The 18,495-nt window shown below is 36.0% G+C and overlaps 1 protein-coding gene across 7 annotated transcripts in view; it reads left to right on the top strand.

The window, feature by feature from the left end:
- Nucleotides 1-18,495, top strand: part of ARNT (aryl hydrocarbon receptor nuclear translocator) — a 77,510-nt gene that overhangs the window by 32,801 nt on the left and 26,214 nt on the right. For 2 of the 7 annotated variants that reach the window (XM_081307011.1, XM_081307010.1), the window contains exons 3-6: nucleotides 5,428-5,472; nucleotides 11,673-11,717; nucleotides 14,700-14,744; nucleotides 17,047-17,260. In XM_081307011.1, coding sequence (XP_081163137.1) covers nucleotides 5,428-5,472; nucleotides 11,673-11,717; nucleotides 14,700-14,744; nucleotides 17,047-17,260 — 349 coding nt within the window. Of the gene's footprint in view, nucleotides 1-5,427; nucleotides 5,473-11,672; nucleotides 11,718-14,699; nucleotides 14,745-14,859; nucleotides 14,925-17,046; nucleotides 17,261-18,495 lie in introns of those variants that run through there. The other 5 variants (XM_081307014.1, XM_081307013.1, XM_081307012.1 and 2 more) reach the window with 4 other exon arrangements.

Here is an 18,495-nt window from a genome sequence, read left to right as displayed (position 1 = left end):
ATGAAGGACTGTGGCTAAGCACAGAGATTTCACTATTGCTGAGAAAACTATTGGCTGCTTTCATTAAGCTTTTAATCTGTTCTCAAAATCATTTTGATAAGCTTCTTTTTTAATATTTATTTTTTAGTTATAGGCGGACACAATGTCTTTATTTTACTTTATATGGTACTGAGGATTGAACCCAGTGCCTCATGCATGCTAGGTGAGTGTTCTACCTCTGAGCCATGACCCCAGCTCGATGCTGAACTCTGGAATATTTCTTTTCTAAGTTATTGATTACTTTTTGTGATATGGAACACAGAGCTCATTTCAGTTCCAAAAGTATTTATTAAGTGCCTCATTAGTATATGACATTGTACTGATTGCTAATAGGATCCAATGATAAATGAGATATACTCCTTGTTTCCTAGTTGCTTGAATTCTGACAAGGCTAATCATTGCATATATAAATAAATATAAGGGGGGGTTGGGGATGTGGCTCAAGCTGTAGCGCGCTCACCTGGCATGCGTGCGGCCCAGGTTCGATCCTCAGTACCACATACAAAACAAAGCTGATGTTGTCCGCCAAAAACTAAAAAATAAATATTAAAATTCTCTCTCTCTCTCTCTTAAAAAAAAAATATATATATATATATATATATATATATATATATATATATATATATATAAAATATAAGGGGGGACTCAGCGGTAGAGTGCTTGCCTAGCAGGTGCAGGGCCCTGGGTTTGAGTCTCAGCACCACATATAAAAATCAGTAAAATAAAGGTATCATGTCTAACTACAACTAAAAAATAAATTTAAAAAATATAATACAAGGTAGATTACACCAAGTTTTATAAGAAAGAAACGAGTATAGTGCCTTTAATGTATGAAAATACTGCATTTAGTTGGTAAAAAATGGGAAAAGCCTAAGAAAGGAGGTTGCTTTAAACGGGCCAGGAATGATGGATAGTATTGTGTCCGTTTTAAATATAAAATTTTCCTTTTTTCTTCGTGTTTTTTTTTTTTTTTTTTTTTAAATAATGTAGTTAATAGCCAGGTGCAGTGATGCATGCCTGTAATCCTAGTGGCTTGGGAGGCTGAGGCAGGAAGATTACAAGTTCAAAGCCAGACTCAGCAACTTAGCGAGGCCCTAAGCGACTTATGGAAACCATCACTAAATAAAATGCAAAAAAAAAAAAAAGGGCTGGGGATGTGGCTCAGTCCTTAAGTGCCCCTGAGTTCAATCCCTGGTACCAGGAAAAAAAAAAAAAAGTAGTTAATATTATAACTAGTTGCTATCAGTAGTAATGCAAGAATGATCCTTGGGTCAAGTAATGAAATGAATAACATATTAAGACTTGTTATATGTACAAGAGTTTTATAAATTTTAACTCATTTACTGAGGCATGAGATGAATAAGTAAATTTCTAACCAAAGTTAGTAAGTGTCAGGATATCAATCTAGGATGTGAATCTTAGGAGTTTAGCATTAGCTTTCACTCTCTAAAACAATGTGTTGTAGTTACGTATAGTAGCAAACAATCAGAAGAAATGTAAATATCAAAATCAGGGCATCATTTGAGAAAGTTATATATAACTTATATATATAAAGTTAAATATATATATATATATATATATATTTTTTTTTTTTAATATTTATTTTTTAGTTTTCGGCGGACACAACATCTTTGTTTCTATGTGATGCTGAGGATCGAACCCGGGCCGCACGCATGCCAGGCGAGCGCGCTACCACTTGAGCCACATCCCCAGCCTGAGAAAGTTATATTTAAAAATGGAATACTGTATAGCTATTAGAATTGACAAATATATATCAGTACAGGAACTTTCATATATTAAAAGAAGTAATAATATATGTAATATTTCACTGTCAGGAAAAACAGAATGTGTGCATAGTGAAAAATTAAAAGAATACTTATCAGATTTCTGGATAATGGGGTTATGGGTGACTTATTTTCTTTTGTTTTTCATTATTTTCCAGATATTCTGAAATGAGTATATATTATTATTAATCAGAAAAATATATTGTCTTTTAAGTATTTTTTTTAAAGAAAGACTAGAAAATATAGAAGTTTAGAAAGAACGATAAGATGGCCGAAGTCAGCAGTCATAGATTTTTTAGTGTATTTCCTTCAGTCTTTTTTTTTTTTAAGTTTTTTAGTTGTGAGTGGACAACAATATCTTTATTTCATTTTTATGTGGTTGCTGAGGACCGAACCCAGGGCCTCACGTGTGCTAGGTGAGCACTCTACCACTGAGCCACAACCCTGCCCTCCTTTAGTCTTTATATGTAAATATCTTAAGATAATTATATAGTTTATCATAACCCAATCTTTTCTCCTACCATAGCCTTTATTTTCATATTGTTACATATTATATATTAATGTGATTTTTCATGTTTTTGTGGAAGATGTGCTGAATTCCTATTATGAGACACTTAAATTGTTTTCAATATTTTTCTATTATGTATAATACCACAGTAAACTTATTTGTACATAAAACCTCCCACATCCCAATTTTAAGTTATTTCTCTAAGATAGATTCTTAGAAATGGAGTTATTAGGTAGATTGATAGGATTTTTAAGACACAATACTGTTTTTTTTTTTTTTGTTTTTTTTTTAAAGAGAGGAAACTGGGGGGGAGAGAGAGAGAGAGAGAGAGAGAGAGAGAGAGAGAGAGAGAGAATTTATTTATTTATTTTAGTTCTCGGCGGACACAACATCTTGGTATGTGGTGCTGAGGATCGAACCCAGGCTGCACGCATGCCAGGCGAGCGCGCTACCGCTTGAACCACATCCCCAGCCCCACAATACTGTTTTTTAAATTCTTATTATTTATTTTTTTGTGGTGTTCAGGATTGAATACAGTGACTCACAAATGCTAGGCAAGCACTCTATCACTGAGCTGCATCTATAGCCCCGAATGATAGGATTTAAAAAAATTTATTTTTTAGGTGTAGATGGACACAACACAATGCCTTTATTTTTAGGTGGTGCTGAGGATCGAACCCGCCCGTGCTAGGAGAGTTCTCTCTGCTGAGCCACAATCCCAGCCCCTGATAGGATTTAAAAAAAATTTTTTTTAATATTTATTTTTTAGTTGTAGTTGGACACAATATCTTTATTTATTTATTTTTATACGGTGCTGAGGATCGAACCCAGGGCCTCGCATGTGCTAGGCGAACACTCTACCACTGAGCCACAACCCAGCCCCTTTAAAATATTTTTTTAGTTGTAAATGGACACAGTACTTCTATTTTTTTTTTATTTTTAAATATATATTTTTTAGTTGTGGATGAACCTTTACATTTATTTATTTATTTTTATATGGTGCTTAGAATTGAACCCATTGCCCCCCATACACTAGGCAAGCGCTCTACCACTGAGGCACAGCCCAGCAGTACCTTGTGGATGAACCTTTATTTTTACTTATTTCTTTTTATATGGTGCTGAGGATCTAACCCAGTGCTTCACTCATGCTAGGCAAGTGCTCTACCACTGAGTCACAACCCCAGTACCCCAAATGATAGGATTTTGACAGATGATCAGGGAAGGAAGAGGAAAAAACACTTAGAATTAATGCCATGTACTTCATATGTATTCCATCTAGAGATCTATAATACCAGGTTATCCCACTAGTAGAGATGCTAAGAGTGAGGGTTGGGGATATAGCTCAGTGGTACAATGCTTGCCTAGCAATCAGAAAGGTCCTGGATTTGATCCCCAACACCACACACACACACACACACACACACACACACACAATTCATGTAGATATGTCAAGAGTGATAACTGGGTTAAAGTTGTAACATGAGCAATGTTTTAGTTTTAAGAGTATGGAGATTAATAAGAGATTGGCCTACTCTATTACCCATAATCTTCTCTAGTCCCTTAAAGTGAAAGTTGCTTCTTTCACTGAACATCCATAGCATGCATATATATATATATATATATATATATATATATATATATATATATATATATATATATATGTGTGTGTGTGTGTGTGTGTGTGTGTGTGTGTAATATTTATTTTTTAGTTGTAGTTGGACACAATACACTTATTTATTTATTTATTTTTATTTTGTGCTGAGGATTGAACCCAGGGACTCGCACATACTAGGGGAACACTCTACCACTGAGCCACACCCTAGCCCCAAGTCTTTGTTTTTTTTTTTGTACTGAGGATTGAACCTAGGGCCTTGTGCATGCAAAGCAAGCACTCTACCAATTGGGCTATATCCCCAGCCCCCAATAGCATATTGATTGTGTTCCTCAGACAGCATTTTTCCATTCTCACTTGTTTTATATTTGTATTTGTCTAGACAAAAAGCCTCTTCAGGGCAAGGTTTTTGTTTTTACCTCCCTCAGCTCAGTATCTTGAGCATAATGTACATTATATGTTTAGACTAACAACTTCTTGTCTTATATCACTCCCTTATGTAATATTACTGTTTCGAAAGATGTTCAGAAAGCTGTTAAAATGGCTTAGAATAGGCCATAGAAATAAAAAAATAGACCTGAGGCACAAGTTGTAGCCTCGTGATAGAACACTTGCCTAACATGTTCAAGACCCTGAGTTTGATCCTTAGGGCTGCACCAAGAAAGCAAAACAAAACAAAAAAGACCCAAATAAACCCAGAATTATTCATATATTAATTTAAAAAATTGTTTTATTTGTTCTGCTTAGTTGTACATGACAGCAGAATGCATTTCAATTCTTTTGTACACAAATGAAGTGCAACATTTCACTTCTGTGGTTGTACATGGTATAGAGACATACCATTCATGCAATCACACATGTACCTAGGGTAATGATGTCCATCTATTCCACCATCTTTCCTATCCTCATAATCTCTCCCCATGCTCCCTTTTGTCATATTAATTTTTTCTTGTCCTTTTTGAGTGGATTCCTATTCCTTTTTTCCCCCTCTCCTTTTCTGACAGTACTGGGGATTGAACCTAGACATCTTGCATGCTAGGCAAGCTCTACAATTGAACTACCCCTCCAGTCCTTCTTATTTTATTTTGAGATAGTGTCTTGCTAACACGTTGCCTTGGCTGGCCTCTAACTTGCATATTCTTGCTTTAATCTGAAGCAGCTAGGATTACAGATTTGAGCCACCATGCTGGGCTCCTATTCCTTTTGTAGAGGTTGTACTCTGATGCAAACCTGTGGTAAAGATAGGCTGCTACTCCAGGGAGGTGTTGAGGTAGTAGTAGGTACCCTTTTTCTATTGTCCAGCTTCTTTGCCCAGTTTGGCAATATGAGAAGGTAACGTAGCTTTGTTTGACTTCTCACTTCCTTTTTTTTCTCTATTTGAATAAGTGTATAGGTAGGTATATTGAGAAATATTAATTTCTTAACGTTTTGTGTGATAACTATTGATAAATAGGCTTATAGTATTTCTTGTTGGCTTTCCCTAGGCTGGATTTTGATGATGATGGGGAAGGGAACAGTAAATTTTTGAGGTAAGAGTTTGGAAAATTTTATCTAGATTTCTGATGCTAAAAATTAGTTGATGATCTTTATAATTCTGACTTGTAATATTTTTGTTTTTTGGACAAATGAAAGTATTTCATCATAAAACTATACATTTTCATATTTATAATGTCCAGAATATTTTCAGGAATTCTGTTAGTAATTTCAGAGGCATGCCCTCAGAAGAGTTCAGAGGATTTACAAGACCCTCTATTGATGCATAGTTTAAAAGAACAAAAATTAATTATGTCCATAATTATGTGTATTGACTGCATGGTTATTCTACTGATGTTGCCTAGACTTGCTCATAAGACTGCATTCAGCCTGTTGGTCAGCTGAGAGACTCAGTTGGGATGCCTGTGTATTTTTCTGTTGTCTTTTGCCTTCAAAGAGGTGAGACTGAGTTTCTTCGTGTGGTGATGGCTATAGTACAAAGGGCAATTTCCAGGGTGATTAACAAACCTCTGCCTCTATGACATTTACTGATGTCCCATTGGCCAAAACAAACCATATCTTCATGTTGAATCGATGTTATTCATTTACAAGGAAGTGAATATTGGGAGGAATAATTTGTTAATGTGCTGGTCTGTCATACCCTCTGAATCATTGAAAGATGGACTTTTTAATACGTTAATGAAGGGGTTCTTCCAGAAAGGAAGGATATTCTTGCTGAATAGTAATTGCTTGGCTTGTTTTCATTTAAAGAAGCAGTAAGACATAAAGAAAGGAAGATAACCATGATTGAGTCTTCGTTTTTTTCTTTCTGAAGTTGAAAATATTACCTTGATAGTTTCTACATTGTCAAATAATAGGTGCTAGACAAGTAAATTAAAGGAGCTGTGTTTAAAAAAAATTATATGGCTATGTGGCTACCCAGATTTCATTTATTCATTTACTAGTTTGTTTTATTAAATAAGTTTTTTAGTTGGAAAAGTAATATATTTATTGCAGAATTGCAGATGTTAACATACAGTAAAAGTACACCATCCTTTCACTTGACCCTCAGACTTCTTCCCCTTAGATTTTTAAAAAATCTTTAATAGCTAACTTTATTTTTTATATTTTTTATTCTAATTTGTTATATATGGTAGCAGAATATATTACAGTTCATATTACATATAATAGAGCACAATTTTTCATATCTCTGCTTGTATGCTTTGTGTCTTCATACATGTACTGAGGGAAGTGATGTCCATCTCATTCCACCATCTTTTTTTAACCCCCTTGCCCCTTCCCTCTCCCTCCCTCCCCTTTGCGCTTTCTAGAGTTTGTCTAAGCTTCCCATGCTCCCCCTCCCAACCCCACTATGAATCAGCCTCCTTATATTTGTGAAAACATTCGGCATTTGTTTGTTTTTGGGATTGGCTAACTTTACTTAGCATTGCACTCTCCAGCTCCAGCCCATTTACCTGCAAATGCCTTGATTTTATTCTCTTTTATTGCTGAATAATATTTCATTGTGTTTATATACCACTTTTTCTTTATCCATTCATATAGTGAAGGGCATCTAGGTTAGTTCCACAGTTTAACTATTGTGAATTGTGCTTCAGTAAACACTGATGTGGCTGTGACCCTGTAGTATGCTGTTTTTAATCTGAAGAGTGGGATAGCTGGGTCAAAAGGTGGTTCCATTCCCAGTTTTCCAAGGAATCTCCATACTGCTTTCCATATTGGCTGCACCATTTTGCAGTCCCACCAGCAATGTATGCGTGTACCTTTTCCCCCACATCCTCGCCAACACTTAATTCTTCCTTTTAGATTTTTATAGTTATTGAGTATCCTTCTGGAAATAATGCATATACAAGCATCTGGAAGTGAATATGTGTGCACATACACACATCATTTCCCCACTTTTTATGTATTCATTTACTTATTTTAAATTTTTTTTGTAGTTATAGATTAGCAGCATGCCTTTATTTTGTTTATTTTTTAAAATATGTTTTAATTGTAGATGAACACAATACCTTTATTTTATTTATTTTTATGCAGTGCTGAGAATTGAATCCAGTGCCTTACACGTGCTCGGAAGTGCTCTACCACTGAGCCACAACCCCAGCCCCTATTTTGTTTACTTTTATGTGAACTAAGGATTGAACTCAGTGCCTCACCTGTGTTAGGCAAGCACTCTGCCACCGAGCTACAGCCTGAGCCCCATCATTTTTTATTTTTATGCAGAGGATGTTTGTATTGTGAATTGTTTGCCCTTGTTTAGTTTTATAATGTTTAGTATAGCCAGTAACATCCGTATGTTACTTTATAGTAATGTTTAACATTAAGATTTACATTTCTAGTTTTGACTGGATGATGAACCTTGCTAGATCCTCTTGAAAATAACTGACTTGGTCCCTCATAAAAAATACTTAACAAATAAGAGTAATTCTCCAAGAGGTCTCTTTGAGAATTAGAGGGTTTCAATAAATGATAGGAAGGGAAGAAATTTCAGGGTTTTTTTTGCCAATGATAGACTTTTTCAAAGATCTCTTGAGAATTCTTAATTATAATGATAGATGCTATTAGTGGAATTGTGTTCATGAATGGTATATAGGTAATCACTAAAATTTATTTATACCGATCAATTAGATATAATCCTGAATTGTTGATTCCATAAAATCCACTAGTACAAAACTACAGTCATGTGCTTTGCATAACATTTTGGTAATCAACAGACCACTATATGACAATGGTCCCATGAAATTATAATAGAGCTGCAAAATTCCTATCACCTAGTGATGTTGTAGCCATTATAATATCATGCTTAAATGTTTGTGGTACTACTAGTATAAACATACTGTGCTGTTAGTTGTGCAAAAGTATAGCACATGTAGTTATGTACAGTACATAACACTTGATAATAAATGACTGTTATGTGTTTATATATTTATTTTTAATTTTTTTTAAAGAGAGAGAGAGAGAATTTTAATATTTATTTATTTATTTTTAGTTATCGGCGGATACGACATCTTTGTTTTGTATGTGGTGCTGAGGATCGAACCCGGGCCGCATGCATGCCAGGCGAGCGCTCTACCGCTTGAGCCACATCCCCAGCCCCTATTTTTACTTTTTATTTTTTTATGTTTGCAGTACTGTGGATTGAACCCAGGGATGCTTTACCACTGTGCTACATCCTATTCTTTTTTATTTTATTTTGAGATAGGATCTTGCTAAATTGCTGAGGTTGGCCTCAGACTTCTGACCCTCCTGCCGCAGTCTTCCAGGTTCCTGGGACTATAGGCATGCACATCTGGCTTATTTTATTTTGCTGTGCCAAGGATTAAACCCAAGTCCTCTTGTATACTAAAGCCCTCTACCACTAAACTATATCCCTAGCCTCTATTATTATTTTAAAATGTGCCTTTTTTTTTTTTTAAAACCCTCTGTACTGAGGATTGAATCCAGGAGTGCTCAATTATTGAACTACCTCCAATCCTTTTTAAATTTTTTTTTTTTTAAAGAGAGAGTGAGAGAGAGATTTTTTAATATTTATTTATTTTTTTTAGTTCTCGGCGGACACAACATCTTTGTTGGTATGTGGTGCTGAGGATCGAACCCGGGCCGCACGCATTCCAGGCGAGCGCGCTACCGCTTGAGCCACATCCCCAGCCCTCCTTTTTAAATTTTGAGACAGGGTATCTCTAAGTTGTACAAACTGGCTTGAAACTTGCAATCCTGCCTCAGCTTCCCCAGTAGCTGGCATTATAGGTATGTACACTAAGCATAGCAGAGTGTGCCCATTATAGAGGAAAAATGGCTGGGAATGTAGCTTGGTAGTACTAGCCTAGCATGTGTGCTCCCTGTGTTTGATCCCCAGTACCACAAAATAGAGAATAGTGTTTTTGGAGTTAGGTGTTTCTCCCTCAGTATATCTTTGTATAGTAGAAAAGAGGTTATCTATCTATTAAATAGTTGGGATGAATGGAATGAGTTTTCTTGGTCAAGGAGAGAAAAATGTGTTATTCAAATCATAATTTAAAACTATCTTTTAAAAACTCCTGTACATCAAAGGAAGCAATCAGCAGAATGAAAAGATAGCCTGTGGAATTAGGAGATACACTTGCAAGTCATGTATCTTAGAAGGAATAACATCTAAAACACTTAAAGAACTCCTACAATTTAGCAATAGCAATAAAAAAAAAATCTTGATTAAAGAACAGGCAAAGGGCATGGTGGTGCATCTGTAATCCCAGCAGCTCTGGAGATGTAGGCAGGAGCATCACAAGTTCAAAGCCAGCCTCAGCAATTTAGCGAGGCCGTGAACAACTTAGTGAGATTCTGTCTCAAAAAATAATATGAGCTGGGGATGTGAGATATGGCTCAGTAGTTAAGTACTCCTGGGTTCAATCCCTGGTACCAAAAAGGGGCAGGGGAAGCAGGTCAAGGACTTGAACAGATATTTCTCTAAAGAAGAGATACAAGCACATGAGGGATATTCTAGTAATTATTGGAGAAACACAAATCAAAACTATAATGAAAAGTCATTTTTCACTTATTAGGATAGACACTATTTAAAAAAGCAAAACAAGTACTAGTGAAGGTGTGCAGGAATTAGAACTCTTGTACACTGTTGGTGGTAATGTAAAATTATGCAGCCATGATGGAAAAACAATATGGTGATGCTTCAAAAAATTAAACATAGAGTTAACCATGATTCCTTAATGCCACTTCTGGTATATATCTAAAAAGAATTGGAAGTGTTTTTTTGTTTTTTTTTTCCTTTTTTGAGACAGTGTCCCTTGCTAGGTTGCCCAGACTGGCCTCCAATTCATGCGCTTAAGTGATCTTCCTGCTTAAAGTAGGATCTTTAGGAGTTATTTGCATACCCTCATTCATTGCCCTATTTTTCACAATAGCCAAGGGGTGGAAGCAACTCAAATGTCCATCTATAGATGAATGGGTGAGGAAAATTCTTGGTATCAAAAGACAGAAAACAACAACAACAAAAAAAAAAAAAAAAAAAAGAAGAAGAAGAGGAGGAGAAGAAAGAAAAATTTTTAATTTTTTTTCTTAGTTATAGATAGACACAATACCTTTATTTATTTATTATATGGGGCTGAGAATCAAACCCAGTGCCCCTGACATGCTAGGCGAGTGCTCCACCACTGAGCCACAGCCACAGCCCGAGCAATTTTTTTTTAAAGAATTTAACATCTAGGGCTGGGGATGTGGCTCAAGCGGTAGCACGCTCGCCTGGCATGCGTGCGACCCGGGTTCGATCCTCAGCACCACATACCAACAAAGATGTTGTGTCCGCCGAGAACTAAAAAAAAAATAAATATTAAAAATTCTCTCTCTCTCTCTCTCTCTCTCTCTCTCCCCTCTCTCACTCTCTCTCTCAAAAAAAAAAAAAAAGAATTTAACATCTATCTATCTATCTATCTATTTATTTATTTTATGTGATGCTGAGGATTGAACCCAGGGCCTCACTTGTGCTAGGCAAGTGCTCTGTCACTGAGCTACAACCCTAGCCTGAGTTAGTACATTTTATGTGGATTTTTTTTTTTAACAACAATTTTAAAATAAACAAAAACCTACCTATCCCTAACTTTAGAGTGATGCTGGCATGGCAGTCAGCTGTATCTTCATGAGATCATCTTTTTATTTTTTTGGTACTAGGGATTGAACCCAGGGATGTTTAATCAGTGAGCCACATCCCCAACCCTTTTTATTTTTTATTTTTGAGACAGGGTCTTCCTATGTTGCTTAGGACCTTGCTAAATTACTGAGGCTGGCTTCTAACTTGGTGATCCTCCTGCTAAGGCCTTCTGAGCCACTCAGATGACACCCACCACACCCAGCAGTCCGTATCTTGTTCTTTGTAAATTTTTTATTTTTGTAATTGTAGATGGATAGCATGCCTTTATTTTATTTGCTTATTTTTATATGTGGTACTAATGATCAAACCCAGTGCCTCACACATGCTAAGCAAGCGCTCTGCCATTTCAGCCCCAGCCCCCATCATCTTGTTTTCGTGTGTCTGATAAGTTAAGGGTAATGAAGCCATTGGAAACCTTAGAAATGTAGTCACAGGTTTTTTTTAAGTTCTGTGGGATGCTGTTATTAATTGCCATTGCTTCACAATTCTTTTCCATTGGCTTTTTTTTTCCTGTTTAATATTTTTATTTCTTCTTAGTTTTCATTTCAGAAATAGATGTAAAACAAGTGTATTGAATTAACCCATTTTTTTCTACTTCAGGTGTGATGACGATCAGCTGTCTAATGATAAGGAGCGGTTTGCCAGGTAATGTAGTAGATTATTTTGTTCCTTGTTTTAGGAGTAGGCAATCCAACTATACTGAGTTTTCATTTAATCTGGATGAGAGTGAATTTCCTATTCTGAAAGATTCAGCTTCAAACCTAATGGTATATTTTATACGTTGCTTTTCTATATATGTGATAGTTATAGGAGTGTTTTTGCTAGGAGTCCACAAGAACACAAACTATGGATTTATATGAATTTATTATTAAATTAGTACAGACACTAGAAAATCTGTATAGATAAATGTGTTTTATTCTTTAAGAAATTATGATAGAAGAAGATTGTGGCTCAGTGGTAGAGCACTTGCCTAGCATGTGTGAGGCACTGGGTTCAATTCTCAGCACTGCATATAAATAAATGAATGAAATAGAGGTCGATCAACAACTAAATATATATATATATACATATATATGTGTTTGGGCCAGAATTATAGCAATAGGGAAAAAAAATGAATATAAGAGGTTTTTTAAGAAGAGTTTATTTGGGCTGGGGCAGGGGCTCAGTGGTAGAGCACTTGCCTAGTAAGTGTGAGGCACTTGGTTCCATCCTCAGCACTACATAAAACTAAATAAATAAAGGTATTGTGTCCATCTACACCTAAAAATTTTATTTAAGAAAATGAATGATTTATTTATCAAACCTACTTGAAGGGCCGGGGCTGTAGCTCAGCGGCAGAACATTTGCCTAACGTTTGAGGCCCTTAGCCCTGCAAATAAATAAAACATTATTTTAAAAAAACCAAAAAACCTACTTGAAATAGCTAATTATAAAGTCTAGAATGTGAACCACTTTTTTTTTTTTTTTGTACTAAAGATTGAACCCAGGGGCACTTTAACCACTAAGCCACATCCTCAGCCCTTTTTAAAAATATTTTATTTAGAGACATGGTCTCGCGAAGTTGCTTAGGGCCTCACTAAGTTGCTGAGGCTGGCTTTGAACTTGTGATCCTTTTCCTCAGCCTCCCAAGTTGCTGGGATTATAGGTGTGCACCACTATGCCTGGCTGTGAACCACTTATAAAATGAGAAGCTAAACATAGATGTTTGAGGAATCGTTTTTCAAACTGCATTAAAAAAATCAAGCCATCTGTAATACCAGCAGCTCAGGAGGCTGAGGCAGGAGAATTGTGAGTTCAATCAATCCCTGATACTAAAAAAAAAAAAGTCAAGCCATCAATTAGTATATATGGTATAGGTCCATATTCTGTTGATTGAAATTCTCAAAAGCCATGAAAACATGAACTGAACTATTTTAGTTTTCATTTGTAGTGCATAATGTGAATGTTTACATATTCATATATCTTATTCACAAATATTAGAGTACATAAAGGATTACAGTTCTGTAGTAATAGGAGTAGTAATAGGAATTTACATGTTTATTACAAACACTTATTCCTTTAAGACATGATGTGTTAAGGTAGTTAACCTCACATATCCTTGGGAATTCAATAAAGAGTCTTGAAAGGCTGAACAAGTATGAATTTTCTCAACTTCTTGAAAAAAAATATAGTTTGTTAAGGAACTATGTAGAGATAATAACTCAAGGACATAAAACTCTAAAATTTTTAATAGCATATAGAATTGATTTTATATATATATATATAAAATCTTTCCCTCATCAATATATACAGTTTTTGCATGCTTCTTATTATTACTCTGTTAATTTGTATATCGTTTGTTCTACTGACCATCTCATTAGAAATTTCCCCATATATTCCTAAAGTCATTGCGGCCTTTTTTTTTTTTTTTTTTTTTTGAAATGAGGTTTTGCTATGTTGCCCAGGCTGGCCTTGAACTCCTGGGCTCAAAGGCTCAATTAATCTTGGTACCTTAGCCTCCTCAGTAAGAGTGGGTTACAAGTGTGTATCATAGTTATAGTCATTTTTAATAACTAAAAATTTAAGCCTATTAATATGCAATATTTAGACATTTTGCTTGAGGATTGTCTATCTGAAATAGAGTTGAGTACAGATACACTGACCTGCCAATACCCTGATATTTTTTCAGTGGCCATTCACTCTTTTTTTTTTTTTTTTAAGAGAGAGAGAGAGAGAGGAGAGAAAGAATTTTTTTTTTTTAATTTATTTTTCAGTTTTTGGCGGATACAACATAGTTGTTTGAATGTGGTGCTGAGAATCGAACCCGGGCCGCACACATGCCAGGCGAGTGCACTACCGCTTGAGCCACATCCCCAGCCCGGCCATCCACTCTTAACAGTGACTGTTTTCTGGAAAAATGTAGTGATAATCCTTTGTCCTCCTCTAGGGGAGGAAGAGTTGATACTGAGGATCCAGCCATGTTATGGCTATTCCACAGAAAATGGTAAAGTGACTGAATTATAAGTAAGAATTACTTTAGGAACATATCAGTGATAAAGGATATGCCAGAAACTTAGGTCTTGGTTACATAATTTCTCCACTCAAATATGGTTGGTTATTCTGTCCAAGTGTATGTGTGTGTGTAGGGGTTGACTATTTGAGGTCACTTGTTTTGACAACCCTTCTTCAATTTACTCTGTCTTTAATTTTTTTTTTTTATTATAGAATAGCTCCTATGGGTATAATTTTCTTTCCAGATTGGGAGCAATATTTGAGAAGCATATTCCTGAATTTCCTTTGTTATTTTTTGTTTAAGTTCTGTATATCTTTGGTCTCTAAAGAGATTGATTAACAAAATGCTTTCTGTGTTCAGATCATGTTAATTTACAGTATATATTGGCTTTGCTTTTATTTTGACATTTATCTTGTAAGTTACTTTTTCTCTTACCTAACAGATGGTTTTGTAGGCAAGGTTCTGGTGCATATTTCCATTTCCTCCACTTCTCTACATGTGTTTTGTTTCTTTTTTCTTTTCTCCTTTCTTTCCCTTTTCCATTCCTCCTTCCTTCTTTTTTCTTTCCTTCATTCCTTTTTTCCATCCATCCTTTTTGTTTTAATTTTAGCTTAGTTCATTAATTCTGTTTTTAGGTCGGATGATGAGCAGAGCTCTGCGGATAAAGAGAGACTTGCCAGGTAGGAGAACAGTGTCTTTAGCATGATGAAGCGGATGATGCTGCTTTCCTATCCTTTTTCTTACTCTATCCTTTCTTCCCCTTTCTCTTTGTATTTTTTCCTTATCTGTGGCAAGAGAGGACAAGATTTTTTAGAAGTTTGAGTGTAACAGGAACTTTGGCTTCCCCCATCAGAAAGTGGGTGAGTTGAGGGAATTTTACCTAGGAATTTAATTGCTATGAGTTTTAAGTTTTCTCTTTTCTTCTTTATCTCAGCACAAAATTTCACAGAATCAAAAGGATTTAGAAATAATTCAGTTGTGCTAGTTGGTTCTTTAGCAGGGAATACTTTTTTTAAAATCAGAAAACCATAAACATACCTGTATTTGTAGTTTCTTCCCAGTATACGCCTCAGCATTTACTCTTGTCTCTCTAGAAAACTCACTTGTATTTTCCTATGTAGATTCACAGCCTAGATTACTATGTCACTTACTGGTGTTGCTTTGGTGATCAAATTCTTACTGTGATTTCCCAAAAAGTTTTAACTTCCTTGTGCCTATTTAGATAATCAAGTTTCTAGACTTACTGTCAGAAATCTTTTGGATACAGGGAAGACTTAGAATCAAATTTTAGGTATCTCAGGCAAAGTAACTAAAAGTGGACCTAGCTGGGTGCAGTGCCACACGCCTGTGATCCCAACAGCTTAGGAGACTAAGGCATGAGAATCTCAAGTTTCAAAGCCAGCCTCAGCAACTTAGCAAGACCCTGAGCAATTTAGCAAGACCCTTTCTCAAAAGAAAAAAAATTTAAAAATTTGCTCTGGGGATGTGGCTTTGTCTGTTCAGACCATGTTAATTTACAGTATATATTGGCTTTGCTATTGTGTGACCTTGGGTCCAATCCCTGGTACCTCCCCCCAAATAAACAAATAAATAAACAAACCTATGTGGTGAAACCTTTTTGCCATTTGGAAAGAAAATTCTAGAGTTCTCTTTTGAGACTATTATCTATAACATAGAAATACTGCAGAAGATATGTGCTCAAACTTTTCTGTTCTGGTCTCACTTGGGATGCCTTAGTAAGAAATACATCATTGATACAAACACTTATTTTTACAATTTTTCCCCTTCTCTCATTTACCTATAAGAGCTGTGCCACAAGCTCATTTTGCTACCATTTCAACCCATGCTTCCTACTAACACTTTCAATCTCTAGAAAACTGATTCAGCATGATGTGGTGAGGAAAGCACTGTGTTGGGACTGAGGGCTGCCCTGGGAAAAGTCACTTGACTTCAGTTTACTCGTCTCATAAAAAAGAAATTTTTTTGGATTAATAGGCTGTTTTTTCTTTTCTTTTTTTTGGACAAAGAACTGCTGTTCAAGTAGAATCCTGAAGTGGTAATAGAAGAATTTAAAGGTGATTAAACAAAGCTGCTCAAGTAGAAGCAGATAAGTAGTATGTAATTCGGTCTCTCCTTGAGTTATCTCCATTGAGGACGCTGAGAAACCTCCTGGACTTTTCAGAATTCCTACTTGAAAACTACTGAGTTATTCCTCTTGACAGTGATATCATTCTGTCTCAATTTTGAGCTGAATCATTTTTTAGAGATGTGGTGTACTTATCATGGTGCGATCCAAATTGTCTCCAGGCCTTTAAGCACCCCCTTTTCAACTCACTTAGTCCCAGATGGGGATCCACTTGGTATCTGCCAGTGTCCTAAGTTCAGTGCACTGGCACCACACCCAGAAGATAGGACTTTTGTGCATAATGGGACAAATAAAACTTCAGATATTTCAATTTTGCCTTCTCATGTTTTAAGAGAGTAGTGTACAGCAAAGTAACATTTTATAGACCCTTGACATCTATGCTATTATTTTTTATATCAGCTATTGAGCAATATACTTGAGTTAGCAAAAATTGGTCATTTTATTTTCTATCCTTTAAAAAATTAAATTAGGAAATATTTAATCAGCCAAGCTGAGATTATTTGTCATTTGGGAACTTAAGTGAGTGAAACTAACATTTATAAATACTATCATTTCTTAAAACACTTTTGTTCTAAGGAGTGGTAGTTTACATAGGATGTAATGTTCCCAGGAGATGGAGGGAGGAGTTTGATATCTGCTTATTCTCTGTAAATTCTCTTCCATGCTTGCTCTGCATGAGGTTGGCAAACCTTATTTTAATTTCTGAGACTTAAGCATTATTAAACTAAAATATGCCATTCTTCAGCAGCTCACTTGGTATCCACATTACTTTCCCTGCTACCAAATGACTAGATGTGATCACCTGGATGGGGCTTCTCCTTTCTTTCTTCATACAGGGAAAATCATAGTGAAATTGAACGGCGACGACGGAACAAGATGACAGCTTACATCACTGAACTGTCAGACATGGTACCCACCTGTAGTGCCCTGGCTCGAAAACCAGACAAGCTAACCATCTTACGCATGGCAGTTTCTCACATGAAGTCCTTGAGAGGAACTGGCAACACATCCACTGATGGTTCCTATAAGCCGTCTTTCCTCACTGATCAGGTCTCTGGGATTTAGAACTGTGAGAGTCTGGAATCTGTTTGAATCTGTTGAAAGTTTTGATTCATTTGGACAAGGAAAAATTCAATCATGGAAAAATTCAGACCATGGGAAAAAGAGTTTCAGTACTTGGCTATAGCATTAGTAAGCATTGGGGTGATAAAAAGCAGAGAAGAGTTGTGAAAATTATTTAGCAAGTTTGTAGGTATTTTATTTCATTTTATGTACTGGGGATTGAGCCCAGAGGTGCTTAACCATAGATCACATCCCCAGCCCTATTTAATATTTTATTTAGAGACAGGGTCTCGCTGAGTTGCTTAGGGCCTTGCTAAGTTGCTGAGGCTGGCTTTGAACTTGTGATACTCCTGCCTCAGCCTCCCAAACCACTAGGATTACAGGTGTGAGCCACCATATCCAGCTTTCTAGGCATTTTAGAATTCAACTCATAAATACAACCTGTAATTTAGAAGAACAATACAATCCCAAAAAGAAGAGATTACCATGTCCATGGAACCAATTGTTTTTAGGGTTATTGAGGATGAAAGAAGTAATAGGAAGAGTCAGATAATTGATTTTTTTGTTTGTTTGTTTTTGATTTGGTACCAGGGATTGAACCCACAGTTGCTTAACCACTGAGCAACATCTCTAGCCCTTTTTTATTTTTTATTTTGAAATAAGGTCTTGCTAAGATGCTTAGGGCCTTACTAATTTGCTGAGCTGGCTTTGAACTTGCAATCCTCCTGTCTCAGCTTCCCCACCCACTGGGATTATAGGCATGGGCCACTGTTTCTGGCTAGGCAGTCATTGCTACTCAGGGATGTGCTCTCACATTTGATGCAGTATGAGAAAAATAAGGCAGAAATCCTTCCTGCCTTTAAAGAACTCAGTCTGAATATAAATATGTGAGAGTCAATAAGCACACACAAGTGGAACATGATAGGAAGATGCATACAGAGAAAAAAATGGTCTTTTTTTCTTTGGTAATAATTTTTGTGTGGGCTGGGGTTGTGGCTCAGTGGAAGAGTGCTTGTCTCACATGCATGAGGCACTAGGTTAGATCCTCAGCACCATATAAGTAAATAAAATAAATAAAGGTATTTTGTTCATCTGCAAATAAACATTAAAAAAAATAATTTGTGTGTGTGACTAGATAAATACATAATGGAGGGATGGCTAAAGTGATAAGAATGGCCAGATTTGAATGAGGGTGGTTAAGGAATATATGATCTTTTTTTTTT

Source organism: Spermophilus citellus, assembly GCF_964194105.1.
Source record: "Spermophilus citellus genome assembly, chromosome: 9".
Classification (NCBI taxonomy): Eukaryota; Metazoa; Chordata; class Mammalia; order Rodentia; family Sciuridae; genus Spermophilus; species Spermophilus citellus.
The sequence above is the reverse complement of the archived record's forward strand: the minus strand, read 5'-3'. Positions and strand labels throughout refer to the sequence as shown.